Genomic DNA, 16,695 nt, shown 5'->3' with positions numbered 1-16,695 from the left:
AGATTATTCAAGCTATCAAACCCAATTCTGACCACTAAAATGATGAATAATTTTCATAATACATACCTAGCAAAGCTTGGAATAAGCTGCTCTTAAAGATACCCATCACCTTTTTAACAGCATTTTTCAACAGCTGCTCCTCTGGTTTCCTCAATTTTTTGCAGTATTCTTCCAGTAATGATAAAGCTCGGTCAGTATCTGAAAAACATGATATTAATATCTTATGGCCTTAACAAAATAGAAAGCTAACATTAAACTATTCTATGATTGTGTTCCTAACTTAATGACACAAAATAACTTAATAAGATAATAATTTCTATAAACTACCATATGAAATTAATAAATACACTCAGTGCCCAATTTCAACAATCCAGTTTTATTTCTATAACCCTGTCTTCCAAAAGAATCTCTAACTGTAAAACAAAACAATTAATTCAATCCTGGCCACAATGTTCAGGTTAGATATAATTCTCTCTTGTAAGAGACACTTACCTTAAAATTGATGACTTCCTACAAAATAATATCCAACTTCTTTAATATGAACTTCTAGGCCTCTCTCCCATGATCAAATATTTTCAGACTTATTTCCCACTATAGAGTCCACACTCTCTAAACACACACATAGAGCTTAAGTCATACTAGATTACTCACTTTTCCCTTCCCACCTGTTTCTTCTCTCTCTACTTTTTCCCACCTCTGTACTTTTCTTTGCTCCTACTGTTCCCTGTGCTGGTACATCTTCCCCATACCACTGTCTCCCACTAAAATCAGTGTGCTATCTTGAAAAGGGGTTGTTGTCAGGTAAACCTGGTTATAACCCAGATCTTCTTACTTATTATCTGTGTGTGATTTTTAACAAGTTTCTTAACCTCTCTGAGCTTCAGTTTCCTCACAGGTATTACAATTAAATAAGAAAATACATGCACAATGTCCAGCACACAGAAAAGAATCAATTAAGTCAACTGAAAACCTGCTTTTTCTTAATTTAGGTCGAACTCAAATGCTTTCTTTTCTATAAGGCCATCTCTGATGGTTAAAATTAATCACTATCTCCTCTTCTTCTAAACGATTTTGCCTATACAAATTAGTAGACAGTCTTAATCCATATCTTATTTTGACTTCTTGAATAATGTCTTCAACCTTCCCAAGACAAAACATCCTTGGAAAAAATCACTAGTTATACCACCTTTGTGTTTAGGTGATAATTGTCTTTGAATTTTAAAAGCCCTCTTTCCCTTCCTATCTACCACTTTCAATAATAGCTAAAATAAAAGTTATAATAACAATAGCTTATATTTATTTTATATTTCCTCCTTTCTCTTGAACCTTCTAACTCTTCTTCCTCATGGCCATTCTTAGCTGACAATATTACTTCCTGTTAAATAGCAAGTCAGAAGACAGCTTCCACTAGCTCCTAACATAACATCTACTGACTTAACTGTAACTGTGCCCACATAGTCTTCCTTCCCTTATATTACTATGAATAAAGTATTTCTGTTTCTAAGACCAACTCCTCTACTTGAGCACTGAAATCTATCCTCTCTTGCTTACTCAAGGACATTGTTCCATTATCAATTATTTTCTTTTCCACTCAATCATCCCATCATTACTAAATCCAGTGGTCACTTATCAATCAACTCATTTGGCCCATCAGCAGCATTAGATATTGTTACACTCCTGAAAACACTTTTTATGCTAGGTTTCCACACACAGAGGTGTGCTGGTAAATATTTAAAACTAGTTCAGATAAAAAAGAAAACATGTGTGCCTACACACACATAAGTTTGTCATAATTTTACTGATACAAAAATGGATACCAGCGAGTCTGCAAATAATAAGATATACAAACTTTAATTGTAAATTCCATTAGTCAGTTGATTCTCAAGAATATTTTTGTTGGTTTTAACCAAATTCTTGTATTCATAGCCAATTTAAGATTGTAATTGATGAATGTTCCAACATAATGCTGTTTCAACATAAATATTAGTTCCAACATAAATGATATTAGTTCCAACATAAATGCTGTTTGATTATGTTGCTATATTAATTAATATAATGAAATTTTTAAAAAAAGATAGTTTTTGTGAAAACCTCACTCCATCAATTATGTCATTTGTCTGCTGAATCAGATAATAATTTTTGAATAGTGGACAAATATTTCCTCAATTTCTGTACTAATCTCAATGTAACAGCAAAAATGCTTTTAACTGCACTTAAATTATTAACATTCTGTTTGTTTCTTTCTTATCAGCAAAACAATAAATCAAGCCCAAATTTGTAGCATTTGCATTTTCCAAGGTCTAAATATTTCCATCATAACCAATTTCAATCTACATGATGTCTCTGAACATGTATCTGGAAAGAGATGCATAGCAGCATACCATTATGTAGCTTATCCACCATACAGATACAATCAATGTAAATAACTCAAGAGCAGAAATGGAATCAAAATGAAAAATAATTAGGAATTGATGACTGTTGAGTATTTATTACTTTTTAATATATTTAAGCTTATGCATAATATTTTTTATTTACAAAAACAGAGATGGGGTTTCTCTATGTTGCCCAAGTTAGTCTTGAACTCCTGATCTCAAGCAATCCTCCTGTCTTGACCTCCCAAAGCGCTAGGATTACAGGCATGAGCCACCATGCCTGGCCCATAATTTATGCATAATTTGTAAGTGCTGTGTTTAACATTTTTTAAATAGTGGTATTTTCTTGCAAATTTGCTGAAAATTTAATGATAGGCTCTTGCAAGCTGATATGAGCCACCTCCAGAACACCAGTATATCCAGGGCACCACTCTCTCCCAGATTGTCTTCCTACATAATGGATGCCCTTTCTGAATCACATTTATTAGTTACCCCTAATATCTCAATGAAGATTTAGGATGTTTAGTGTTCCACTCATTTTCTTTATTTTTACTCCCTGGGTAATCTTACCCACTCTCCTCAATAATCTTATCTAGTCCCCTAGCTTTAAATATTACCAGTACCCTCATGATTTCCAAATTTATGTCTATAGCTCAGAACTTTCCCCTGAGTTCCAGACTCCCATCCAACTGATATTCAACATTTCCATTTGGATGTTTAATAAGCATCTCAAACTTCACTTGTCAAAATTGAACTCCAGATCTCACCCACCCATCCTCAATCTGCTTCTCCTACAATGTTTCTCTATCTTGCATCCTTCCAATTATTCATGTCAAAATTCAATGACGTCAAAACAAATGACATCAGCATTCATTTGTTTCTCTAATTCTCTAGATCTATCCATCAGAAAATCCTGTGAGCTCCAACATCAAACTACATACAGAATCCCATCACTTCTCACCTCCTCTAGTGCCACCACCCTGGCACAACCCATCATCATCTATCCCCTACATTACTGCAATAATGTCCTATTCCTTTACATGCTGTCACCTTTGCCCTCTTACAGTCTTTTCTTTTTTTTTTTTTTTTTGGCACGGTCTCTCTCTGCCGTCAGATGGGAGTGCAGTGGTGCAATCACTGCTCATTGTAGCATAGACCTCCCAGACTCAAATGATCCTCCCGAATCATTTTTTGATCTTTTGTAGAGACAAAGTCTTAATATGTTGCCCAGGCTGGCCTACAGTCTTTCCTAAACACAATAGCCAAAAATATTATTTCAAGTCATCAATTAGATTATGTGGCTCCTCAACTTAAACCCTCCATTGTCTCTCCATCCCACTCAGAGCAAAGGCCCACCTCTCTGACTTCAGTTCTTAGACCTCTCCTCTACTCCAATCACAGTATCCCTGCTTTTTCTCAAATATACCAAGAAGTCTCCTATATCATGCCCTCTATGCTTGTGATTCTGCTTACAACACTCTTCTCTCAGGTATCCAAAAAGCTTGCTCCTTCACTTCTTTTATATCTCTGCTCATATACCATTATAGCAGCAAGGCCTTCCCTAATACTCCTACATAACATAGCAAATCTCAAGCTTATCCCCTTGAAAGAAATGAAAATTCAATTAGGCAATAAGAGATGGGGGAGGACATTGTGTAGTTACTACTCTTCTATCAGTAAGTTTAGAAATACAGAAATAAATGTGGATGAACAGAGCATTCTCTCCAATTTGCATTAACAAAGAATGGTAACATAAATATATGCTAATATATTTGCATAAACTCTAATTTTTAAAAATGATTTCACAGTTTACTTGCATAATGTTTTTAACAACTCTGAATCAGGGACAAATATTTTAATACCCATTTTGTTAATAATTAAACAATCAGCAGTTTCTATGAAATGATGGTGGCTCACTTTCTAACCCATTCCTACCCACTATTTACAAATATAAGTAGTTATATTACTTACCATTGTAAGTGATAACAATACAATAACTGTACTATATACCTCCCTCTCTATTTATATGTATCTCTGGGCTCTAATCCTGTGATTATCTCTAGTTCCCAAAGCTTTAGTCTTTTTCATTTCCTCATTAAAGTCTACGGATATTTTTTTGAAAACCTAAGTACTGAGCACACCTTTTTCTTTCCTCTCTCTTTTTTTAAATACAATTATAGCTTCCCTTTTTTTTTCTTCTTTGCTTCTGTGACATTGTTGTACATATTACTTTAGTCTTTTATTCTTTTAAAGGGCAATTCTCGGCTAGGCACAGTGACTCATGCCTATAATTTTAGCACTTCAGGTGGACTAGGTGGAAAGACTGCAGAAGGTGAGGACTTCAAGACCAGCCTGGGCAACACAGCAAAACCCTTTCTCTACAATACAATTTAAAAATTAGCTGGGTGGGGTGTTGCATGTGTGTACTCCCAGCTACTCAGAGGGCTGAGATGGAAGGATCATTTAAACCCAGGAGTTTGAGCCCTCAGTGGGCTATGATCCTGTTACTGCACTCTAGCATGGGCTGCAGAGAGGGACCCTATCAATAAATACATAAATAAATAACTGTCTCTCTAAATAAATTAATTAAATAAAGAGCAAGTCTCAAAAATGTATTAATATACCCATAATCACTCTACAAATTTAATTAGATAAGTAAGGAGAATTTCACTCACTCATTTAGCATATATATACATTGAAAAACTTTAAAGGGAAAATACTGTATTGATTCAAAACAGTTAAATGTATTCTAAACCAGCCAAGTTTACCATGCCTCTCATCTCTGTAAAATAAAACAAAATGCTAAAATATTTTTTAAAAGTCATACATATATAATCAAGTCTCTATTAGACAAGTTAGGCTTTCACATACTGGAATTGTGGCTGCCCTTGCATGCTTCTTTTGATTACTGAAAATGATCATTATCTGGAGTCAATTCTATTATGCCCTTTAACTCTCTCTACTTAAATCCTTATTTCTGGTTAATTAAAGCTGGAAGGTAATCTAAAAATAACAAACTGAACAAATGAGATAAATGGCAAGGATATTTTCATACAAGTCAAAAATCCCTAACCTTATCTCCATAAATTGAATAAAGAGGAAAGTTGAGATAATTATCCAAGCAAGTCAAGATTAATATTTTAATTGATATTCAAATGACCAAGTGGAGAATTTTTCACCTAAATTGTCTCAATTCTCCTGTTTCCTTCATTAAAGTCTACCTTCATATGACTCCTAAGTCTACGAAAAACATGAAGCTAAATTTAGATTACTTGAGGGCCAACACAGGAGGAAATAGGGGGAAAAACGAATCATTTTTTAAAGCAAGAAATTTTTGCATGAAATATGCAACCAAGGGATAGTTAATGTTACATAATTGGAAAAGTAGGTAATCATGTGTCTGCTAATTAAGGCTCAACTCTATATTGTACTTAGGTTAAGAATAGAATCACCAGAAAGTTATAAATAATTTGGGACAGGTAATTTAAATTTGAAACAGTGATTGGCAATAGTGCTAACAAATGAACTCATAGAGAAAAGAAAAATCATTTGCCATTGCTTAAAAATAAAGAATTATAGAACATACAGTGGTATCATTAGGAAAACTCAGATCAAAGTATAATAGAGGAAAGGTGATTTTAATGAGCAAATCTTGGAAAGTAAAGCATTTAGAATAGTGAAATTATTTTATATAAATCTATTAAACATTTTTACAGTTTAAAAAGAATATTAAATGCTTTATCTTATCTGATTCTCATCACTGATAAGTTATATCTATTTTGCATGAAACTGAAATTCAGAGTGGCTTGTCCAAGATCACAGAGCTACTAAATAACAGATTTGAGCTTAATACAAAAGCTTTTGATTCCAAGTTTAGTGTTCTCTCCATAATACCACCCTTAATCCTCCAGAAATGGAGTTGAGCATATTTCTGTGGAAAAAATCAAATAAAATTTGACCAATCAGACATAAATCGTATCACTGAATTTTAGAATCTAGGGTTAAATGTTAAATCACGAATTTTCGAATTTATTTTTTTAATTTCCATTTGTGGCCTGGCATGGTGGCTCATGCCTATAATCCCAGCACTTTGGGAGGCCGAGGCAGGCAGATCATCTGAGGTCAGCAGTTTAAGACCAGCCTGGCCAACATGGTAAAACCCCATCTCAAAAAAAAGAAAAAATAATAAATAATAAAATAAAAATTTGTATATGTCACATAGAAATAAAAATGGTCCTACATTTATAAGTCTGGTAAACAGAGGAAATAGGTTATGATAGGTTATTTCATTAATTAATCAAGTATTTATTGACTATCTCAATACATTCCAGATTCTGGGAACACATTACTGAACAAAATAGGCAATAGTCTACCCTCACAGAGATTTTAGTCTCAAAATAAAGATAATTAACTAAGCAATTTCAACGAAGTGAAAGATTAAAAAAGAGTATAAGAATGCTATCATGGCTAGGCACGGTGACTCATGCCTGTAACCCCATCACCTTGGGAGGCCGAGGTAAGTGAATCACCTGAGGTCAGGAGTTCAACACCAACCTGACCAACATGGTAAAACCCTGTCTCTACTAAAAACACAAAAATTAGCTCAGCATGGTGGCAGGTGCCTGTAATCCCAGCTACTTGGGAGGCTGAGGCAGGAGAATTGCTTGAACCGGGAGGCAAAGGTTGCAATGAGCTGAGATCACACAATTACACTCCAACCTGGGTGACAAAGCAAGACTCCATCTCAAAAAAAAGAATGTTATCATAAGGTACCAGGTACCATGGGAGTAGAGAAGTAACTTGATGCCATACGTACAATGTTAACAAGTCTGGCCTTATACCCAAGAGTAGAATGACAAGCCATGGAAGATTTTTAACTGAAGTGGAACATGACCATTTTTTAGATTTAGAAAGATTAACTATAGTATGATATATATCCATTAAAACAAGCAATAACAATTAGATTTTTTTCATATTTTAAATAAATATATACAAAATTTTAGTCACAATTTTATCATTACTTATTAGACATGACTAAAAAATGAAAGTATTTTATTAACAAGTACTCACATATGCTTAATTTTTATTGTTAATGTTATTGCCTCTTTACAAATCAAGGGTACTCATGTGAAAGTAATAAATAATGAATAGTAATAGAAAAGTTAATCTTACATCAGGTTTTTAAAAAGAAATTTTTAACATTAAAATGTATAGTTCAAGATGATACAGCAAAGGTGTCATTTTATTACTAATAATATTAGCTAGCATTTGTTGAAAAATGCTAGGTATTCTGCATAGATAACCTTATTTAATCTTCACAAGAATCCTAAGAAATACTACTATATACATTTTCAAAAATTAGAAAATTTTAGACCGAGAAAAATAAAGTACATTTGCCCAATGCTACACAACAGTAAGTATTGGAACCACAATGCAAAGGCTGATCTATCTGACGCCAAAGCCCAAACAAAGCATTATGCCATATTGAAACCTGACTTACTAGGAAAAGATCACAATGCTTCTTTCTTCTATAATTATTATTTGCAATCATACTTTACCCTCTCTTTAAAAAATTGTCTTAATATACTTCAACAAACACCTGTTGATCAGGCTATTTTCCCAGTTGAAACAAGAAGATATTATTAATAGTATAAAATGGTTGATTTACATCTCTCCTTTTAGATAAGCCATGCTTTCAAATTTTCTATAGACTTGTTAAAAGGGAAGGATAGAAAATGTGCAAGGCTAAACAAGAATAAATAGAAAGCAAGAAGATAACAAATTGGCTGGAGATGTGGCTCACACTTTTAATCCCAGCACTTTGGGAGGCTGAGGCAGATGGATCATTCTGAGCTCAGGAGTTCCAGACCAGCCTGGGCAACATGGCAAAACTGTGACTCCTCTAAAAATACAAAAATTAGCCACGCATGGTGACAGGCTCCTGTAATCCCAGCTAAATAAATAAATAAATTTTGGAATTTAAATAGTGGAGAATATGTATGGCTAGACTTAAAGCAGACCTCAAGATTGCAATCATTTTGTGTATGTCAGATGATTTACAAATTACTTTAGCATCTTTGGAAGAAGAAAAATATTAATAAGAAATATTATAACCTGTTTTAATAAAAAACACATACACAGAACAGCATCTCCTATCTGTGATCAGATGCATCATTGCCATGTCTGGGGAGGCTTGTTCCAGAAGCTGACCAGGAAGCTGAACCCAAACCACTGATAGAAGGAGACTCTGACTTTAAAAACATCATTTCTCCTCCTTGGACCCACCCCCTGCCCAAAAAAAAGAAACACATTCAGGTAATAAGCATTTCTACAGAAGTTTCTTACCTACAAAATAATTTTGATATGGTCTAGGTATCTTGATTTGATCCTTATAATATCCTAAGAGGTATTATTATACACAATTTTTAACAGGAAAAATTTGAAGATCTATTGATTTTCTTTCTTTCTTTTGTTTTTAGACTGAGTTTCACTCCTGTTGCCCAGGCTGGAGTGCAATGGCGTGATCTTGGCTCACCACAACCTCTGCCTCCTGGGTTCAAGCGATTCTCCTGCCTCAGCCTCCTGAGTAGCTGGATTACAGGTATGTGCCACCATGCCCGGCTAATTTTGTATTTTTAGTAGACACCGGGTTTCTCCATGTTGATCAGGCTGGTCGCGAATTCCCAACCTCAGGTGATCCACCCACCTTGGCCTCCCAAAGTGCTGGGATTACCGGTGTGAGCCACCACGCCCAGAGCTCTGTTGATTTTCTTAATGCAGCCAACTGATAGTAAAAGCTAGATTCCAACCCTGGGCTCTTCTCTACTGCACCATGATGCCATTCACTTGTTCAAAGACTACCACACTCATAAAGTAAAAAGGAAAGAATCAGACAAGTTTCTGGTCCTAATCCCATCAGTAACTAGCTTTGTAAAAGTGAAGTTCATATATTTTATCATATTTTATGAGAAAAGGAAACAGTATATAGTAAGGGAAAAAAATTAAATCTTTTTTTTTTTAAGAAAAGTTCAAAAGGATTATATGATTTTCACAGGGTCTTCTGGTGGCATCATCATAAAAAGGCATATAAATTATATTTTACATGTGGGAGATAGGTACTTTGAGATATTAAAACTTTTTCTACGTAAATTTTCCCATTTTGTTTCTTTTCGTTGCAGCAGATAACTGGTTCCCTACTTTATTGTCTTAGGGGCAGTATGTGCCAGGACAAAACACAGAAGGAATTTTATTTTTTTGAGACAGAGTATCACTCTGCTGCCAGGCTGGAGTGCAGTGCCACAATCTCAGCTCACTGCAACCACTGCCTCCCAGGTTTAAGTGATTCTCATGCCTTAGCCTCCCCAGTAGCTGGGACTAAAGGCATGTGCCACCATGCCCAGCTAATTTTTATATTTTTAGTAGAGTTGGGGTTTCACCATATTGGCCAGGATGGCCTCAATCTCTTGACCTTGTGATCTGTCCACCTCGGCCTCCCAAAGTGGCATTAAGTAATTCCAGTTTTGGTTTTCAAACCCCTAAGTCCTCAGAATAAATAAGAGTTTGTCAGAGATGAAAAGGAGATTCTCAGGTACAGGCAGAGGCAGGGACTTCTAGACCCTTCAGAGTATAGAAGGAAATTTTCCCAGCTGAAGAAAACAGAGAAAAGTCTTTGGATCTCAAGGAATCAAGGATCTAGGCTCTACTTACTGGCAACATTGCTTGGAAGGCAGCAAGACCCAAGAGGAATGGCATTGTAATGCATCTAGGCAAACAGAAACACAGCCATTCTAGAAAAAATAAAAGTCCATGACTCAGAAGTATCAAACCTCTGTCAGACCATACCAAACCAGAAAGAGCTATCCAGAAACAACAACTCATATTTCAGAGGTAAGCTGTTTTATACAAATGATCAGCAACCAGAGGACACTCCCATTCCAAAGAGAACCTCAACTTAACTGGAGGGAAGTGGGGAAAACTTCAAAAAGGATTAGTTATTTTGTCTGTTACTAAGTGTAAAAGTGAGTTACAGAAAATAAATTTAGGTATGGATACTTCTAACATACCTAAATTTATAGACTTATAGATGGAGTCCAGCTCACTGATTATCTGATTATGTCCCTTCTTTTACTAGCTAAATATTCTGACTACTGTTCTAGGTTTTTTCCACCACATGACTGCTATTGATGATGCTAATACAGGGTGTGATGATACAGTTCAAGACTAAAAGTAAGAAAAGTAATCATCTGAAACAGCATCTTGCCATTTCCCACACTGTCTGGTAAACTTCTATTCATCTTCTGTATCTCATCTTAAATATTATATCTTCCCTGGTGGAATTCAGTGTTCCTTATGTTTCCTTGACACACTGTGTTAACCTCACCATATAGCATTGAAATTCCCTGTTTTCACATCTGTCTTCCTAATATACTTTAAGATTCATAAAGGTGGAAAATGAGTATCATTTGCTACTTCAAACATGTATCTGGCACAGTGCCTGGCACGTAGCAGGCACATATAATATACCTTTGTTGAATGGATACATGACAGAATAAATAAAGAGCCATTGCCTTAAATATATACATAAATTTACCTTTTAAAACAATTTTGGCTTGCTTATTACCTATGAGAGATTTTTAAACAGAACAGAACTTAACAGGTTTATTCCAAGTGTTACCATGCTTTTAATGATAAACATGTCACAGCTCTCCAAAATAATAGGCCTCTGATAGAAGCTTCAGCATTTACCCTAAATTAGGGCCTCAGCAGCTAGCACAATGTTGTCATCTGAAGAAATGGGTTATAAAAATCTTACCCCCTAATCTTTGAAACTTTAAATTCAATAATTCATTTTCACAGAATTTTCTACTTTACAATACACCATTTCTCTCTATCTTAAATCCTAAAATAAATAAGGTCAAAAGAATTGTTTCATAATAAAGGTGATTTGGTCCTAATTCTTGAAACAGCTTTAAAAACTTATTAAAAATTGAACTCATACAAAAAGTTTAGTTGGAATTCAGAATGACTAACCAGACAGAAGAGATTGGGAAAGGGGTGGAATAGAAGATGGCGCTGTAGGACCAACTCAGAATTGCAGCTCCCAGGGAATCCGCAGATGGTGAATGGATGCTGCATTTCCAGACAGATCTTTACTGCCCACAGACCAGGAAATTCCCAGGTGTAGGAGCCGCACTTGCCGCCAGCCCAACTGTTTGGGCTGGCGTGGCTGTTTGGGTCAGGGCCGCGGCACAATGGCACTCTGTACGAAGTACACTGGTTTGGTTGCCCTGTTAAATCGGCAATTGGAGATTTCAGAAGGCAGATTAGCACATTTATCTGATTAAATGAAACTTAAACAAAAAGCCAGGCCAGGAGATTCCCGGGCAGCAATGTGATTCCAGCTGGCACAGTGGGTCACTGCATGGGAAATCACACAAATCCCGGTGCCCTTTCAGCAGACAACTGGAACACCTGGGAAAGAGTCAACCGTTCAACTTAAAAAAAAGGGGGGGGAGCTCTGAGGCAGGGAGCCAGGTGATCAGGCTCAGCGGATCCCACCCCCACAAAAACAAACAAAACAGCAATTGGAAACGCTCGGGTTTGAGAGTTTCATGGCAAGCACAGCTAAACCCAGGATGGTGCAGCTCAAAGTGGGAGGGGTGTCCGCCATTACCAAGGCACTTGACCCCTATGGAGGTACACTGCCATTGCTGACACAGCCTTCCGTTGCCAAGGCAACCCGCCATAACAGAGTCCGCCACTACAGAGGCAGACCATCATCACCACGGCAGCTCTAACCACACCCATATAAACAGAACTACAGGGAATTACAATGGCAGCAGGGCAAAGCCCACAGCAACAGGGCAGAGCCCACAATAGCAGGGCGGAGCCCATGGAAACAGGGCAAAGCCCAGAGCAACAGGGCAGAGCCCATGGCAGCTCAACATAGCCACTACAGGCAAAGAGTGATTAGACTGCCTCCTTGCTGGGCAGGACAGTGCAACGGATACTCATAAAGCCCTAACTCCCCGGGACAGAGCACCTGAGGTTAAAAAAAAAAGGGGCTTTATCAGTTCTGCTGCAGCAGACTTAAACGTACCTGCCCAGCAGCCCTAAATGAACAACAGAGCTCACAGCTCAACACTTGAGCTCCTATAAAGTACAGACTGTCTCCTCAAGTATAAAGTACAGACAGTTTCCTCAAGCAGCTCCCTGACCCCTGTATATGCAAAGAGTACCTCACAAAGGACTGATCAGACAGACATTTGGCAGGCATCATTAAGGGACAAAGATAGCAGAAAAATAAATGGGTAGCAACCCTCATGGTTTTGCAGCTGCTACAGGTGTACCCCAGGCAAGCAGGGCCTGGAGTGGACCTCAGTAGTCCTACAGCAGAGGGGCCAGACTGTTGGGAAAAATACTAAGAAAGAGAAATACTTCATCATCAACAATCTGGACGTCCACTCAGAGACCCAATCAGAAATTCAGCAACTACTCAGACGACAGGTAAATAAATCCACAAAGATAAGAAGAAACCAGCACAAAAAGGAGGAAAACACCTGAAACCAGAAAACCTCGCCTCCTACAAGAAACCACAACTCGTCACCAGCAAGGGAACAAAGCTGGATGGAGAATGAGTATAATGAAATGACAGCATCAAACTTCAGAAGGTGGATACTGAGAAACTTCTGTGACCTAAAAGAACACGTTCTAACTCAATGCAAAGAAACTAAGAACCTTGAAAAAAGATTTGATGAAATGATAACAAGAATGGACAACTTAGAGAGGAATATGAGTGAATTCAAGGAGCTGAAAAACACAACACGAGAACTTCGTGAAGCATGCACAACTTTCAACAGCCAAATTGGCCAAGTAGAAGAGTATCAGAAGTCAAAGATCAACTCAATGAAATAAAATGAGAAGCCAAGATGAGAGAAAAAAGCACAAAAAGGAATGAAAAAAGTCTCCAAGATGTGTGGGACTATGTGAAGAGACCTAATCTACATTTGATAGGTGTACCAGAATGTGACGAAGAGAATGAATCCAGCTGGAAAATACTCTTCAAGATATTATCCAGGAAAATTTCCCCAACCTAGCAAGGCAGGCCAATATTCAAGTCCAGGAAATACAGAGAAGTACACAAAGATATTTCACAAGAAAAGCAACCCAAAGGCACATAATTGTCAGATTCACCAGGGTTGAAATAAAGGAGAAAATGCTAAGGGCAGCCAGAGAGAAAAATCGGGTCACCCACAAAGGGAAGCCTATCAGACTCACAGCAGATCTCTTGGCAGAAACCCTACAAGCCAGAAGACAGTGGGAGCCACTATTCAACATCCTTAAAGAAAAGAACTTTCAACCCAGAATTTCATATCCAGCCAAACTGAGCTTCAGAAGTGAAGGAAAAATAAAATCCTTTGCAAACAAGCAAGTACTCAGAGATTTTGTCACCCCCAGGCCTGCTTTACAAGAGCTCCTGAAACAGGCACTACACAAAGAAAGAAACAACCAGTACCAGCCATTCCAAAAACATACCAAATGCTAAAGAGCATCAACAAAATGAAGAATCTGCATTAACTAACGAGCAAAACAGCCAGCTGGCATCAAAATGGCAGTATCAAATTCACACATAACAATATTAACCCTAAATGTAAATGGACTAAATGCACCAATCAAAAGACACAGACTGGCAAATTGGATAAAAAGCCAAAACCCATCAGTGTGCTGTATCCAGAAAACCCATCTCACATGCAAGGATACACAAAGGCTGAAAATAAAGAAATGGAGGAGGATTTACCAAGCAAATGGACAGCAAAAAAAAGCAGGAGTTGCAATTCTCGTCTCTGATAAAATAGACCTTAAAACAACAAAGATCAAAAGAGACAAAGAAGGACATTACATAATGGCCAAAAAATCGATAAAAGAAGAAGATCTAATGATCCTAAATATATATGGACTCAATACAGGAGCACTCAGATATATAAGGGAAGTTTTTAATGACTTAAAAAGAGACTTAGACTCCCACACAATAATAATGGGAGACTTTAACACTCCACTGTCAATATTAGATAGATCAACCAGACAGAAAATTAACAAGGATATCCAGGACTTGAACTCAGACCTGGAAGAAGCAAACCTGATAGACATTTACAGAACTCTCCACCCCAAATCCACAGAATATACATTCCTCTCAGCACCACATCACACCTACTCTAAAATTGACCACATAATTGGAAGTAAAGCACTCCTCAGCAAATGCAAAACAACTGAAATCATAACAAACAGCCTCTCAGACCATAGTGCAATCAAGTTAGAACTCAGAATTCAGAAACTAACCCAGAACCGCACAGCTTCATGGAAACTGCACAACTGACTCTTGAATGTTGACTGAATAAACAATGAAATGAAGGCAGAAATAAAGAAGTTCTTCAAAACCAACGAGAATGAAGAAACAAATTACCATAATCTCTGGGACACATTTAAAGCAGTCTCTAGAGGAAAATATATAGCAATAAGTACCCACATGAGAAGAGTGGAGAGATCCAAAATTGACACCCTAACGTCGAAATTAAAAGAGCTGGAGGAGCAAGATCAAAAAAGCTCAAAACCTAGCAGAAGACAAGAAATAACTAAGACCAGAGCAGAAATGAAGGAGATAGAGACACGAAAACCCCTTCAAAAAATCAATAAATCCAAGAGCTGGTTTTTTGAAAAGATCAACAAAATAGACAGACCACTAGCCAGATTGATAAAAAAGAAAAGAGAGAATAAGCAAATAGATGCAATAAAAGAATGATAAAGAAGAAATCACCACAGATTTCACAAAAATTCAAACCATCATCAGAGAATATTACAAACAACTCTATGCACATAAACTAGTAAACCTGGAAGAAATGGATAAATTCCTGGACACCTGTGTCCTCCCAAGCCTAAACCAGGAGGAAGCCAAAACTATGAATAGACCAATAACAAGGTCTGAAGTCTAGGTAGCAATTAAGAGCCTACCACACAAAAAAAGCCCAGGTCCAGATGGGTTAACAGCTGAATTCTACCAGATGCACAAAGAGGAACTGTTACCATTCCTTCTGAAAATAATCCAAAAACAGGGAATCCTTCCCAAATCTTTTTATGAGACCAACATCAGCCTGATTCCAAAACCTGGCAGAGACTCAACATGAAAAGAAAACTGCAGGCCAATATCCATGATGAACATAGATGCAAAAATCTTCAATAAAATACTGGTAAGCCCATTGCAGCAGCACATCAAAAAGCTTATCCACCATGATCAAGTAGGATTCATCCCTGGGATGCAAGACTTGTTCAACATATGCAAGTCTATAAATGTAATTCACCACATAAACAGAACCAAAAACAAAAACCACATGATTATCTCAACTGATGCAGAGAAGGCCTTTGACAAAATTCAACAGCCCTTTATGCTAAAAACCCTCAATAAACTCGGTATTGATGGAATGTATCTCAAAATAATAAAAGCTATTTACGACAAACCAACAGCCAATATCATACTGAATGGGCAAAAACTGGAAGCATTCCCTTTGAAATCTAGAACTAGACAAGGATGCCCTCTGTCACCACTCCTATTCAATATAGTACTGGAAGTTCTAGCCAGAGCAATCAGGCAAAAAAAATAAATAAATAAAGGGTATTCAAATAGGAAATGAGGAAGCTAAATTGTCTCTATTTGCAAATGACATGATAGTATATCTAGAAGACCCCCATCATCTCAGCCCAAAAACTCCTGAAACTGATAAGCAACTTCAGCAAAGTCTCAGGATATAAAATGAATGTGAAAAAATCACACGCATTCCTATACACCAATAATAGACTTAAAGAGAGCCAAATCAAGAACGAACTGCCATTCACAATTGCTACAAAGAGAATAAAATACCTAGAAATACAACTCACAAGGAATGTAAGGGACCTCTTCAAAGATAACTACAAACCACTGCTCAAGGAAATAAGAGAAGACACAAAAAGATGGAGAAACATTCCATGTTCATGGTTAGGAAGAATCAATATAGTGAAAATGGCTATACTGCCCAAAGTAATTTACAGAATCAATGCTATCCTCATCAAAGCTACCATTGACTTTCTTCATAGAACTTAAAAAACCATCTTGAACTTCATATGGAACCAAAAGAGAGCCTGCATAGCCAAGTCAATTCTAAGCAAAAAGAACACAGTGAGAGGCATCACACTACTGGACTTGAAACTATACTACAAGGCTACAGTAATCAAAACAGCATGGTACTGGTACCAAAACAGAGATACAGACCAAAGGAACAGAACAGAGGCATTGGAG

At 36.9% G+C, this 16,695-nt stretch overlaps 1 protein-coding gene across 15 annotated transcripts in view; it reads right to left on the bottom strand.

The window, feature by feature from the left end:
• Window positions 1–16,695, bottom strand: part of DLG2 (discs large MAGUK scaffold protein 2) — a 2,299,762-nt gene that overhangs the window by 2,201,010 nt on the left and 82,057 nt on the right. For all 15 annotated transcript variants that reach the window (XM_078340083.1, XM_078340084.1, XM_054241373.2 and 12 more), the window contains one exon: window positions 67–198. In XM_078340083.1, the coding sequence (XP_078196209.1) occupies window positions 67–198 (132 nt within the window). The remainder of the gene's footprint in view (window positions 1–66; window positions 199–16,695) is intronic.

Source organism: Callithrix jacchus, chromosome 10 (genome assembly GCF_049354715.1).
Source record: "Callithrix jacchus isolate 240 chromosome 10, calJac240_pri, whole genome shotgun sequence".
NCBI lineage: Eukaryota > Metazoa > Chordata > Mammalia > Primates > Cebidae > Callithrix > Callithrix jacchus.
This window is presented reverse-complemented; position numbering and strand designations above follow the sequence as displayed.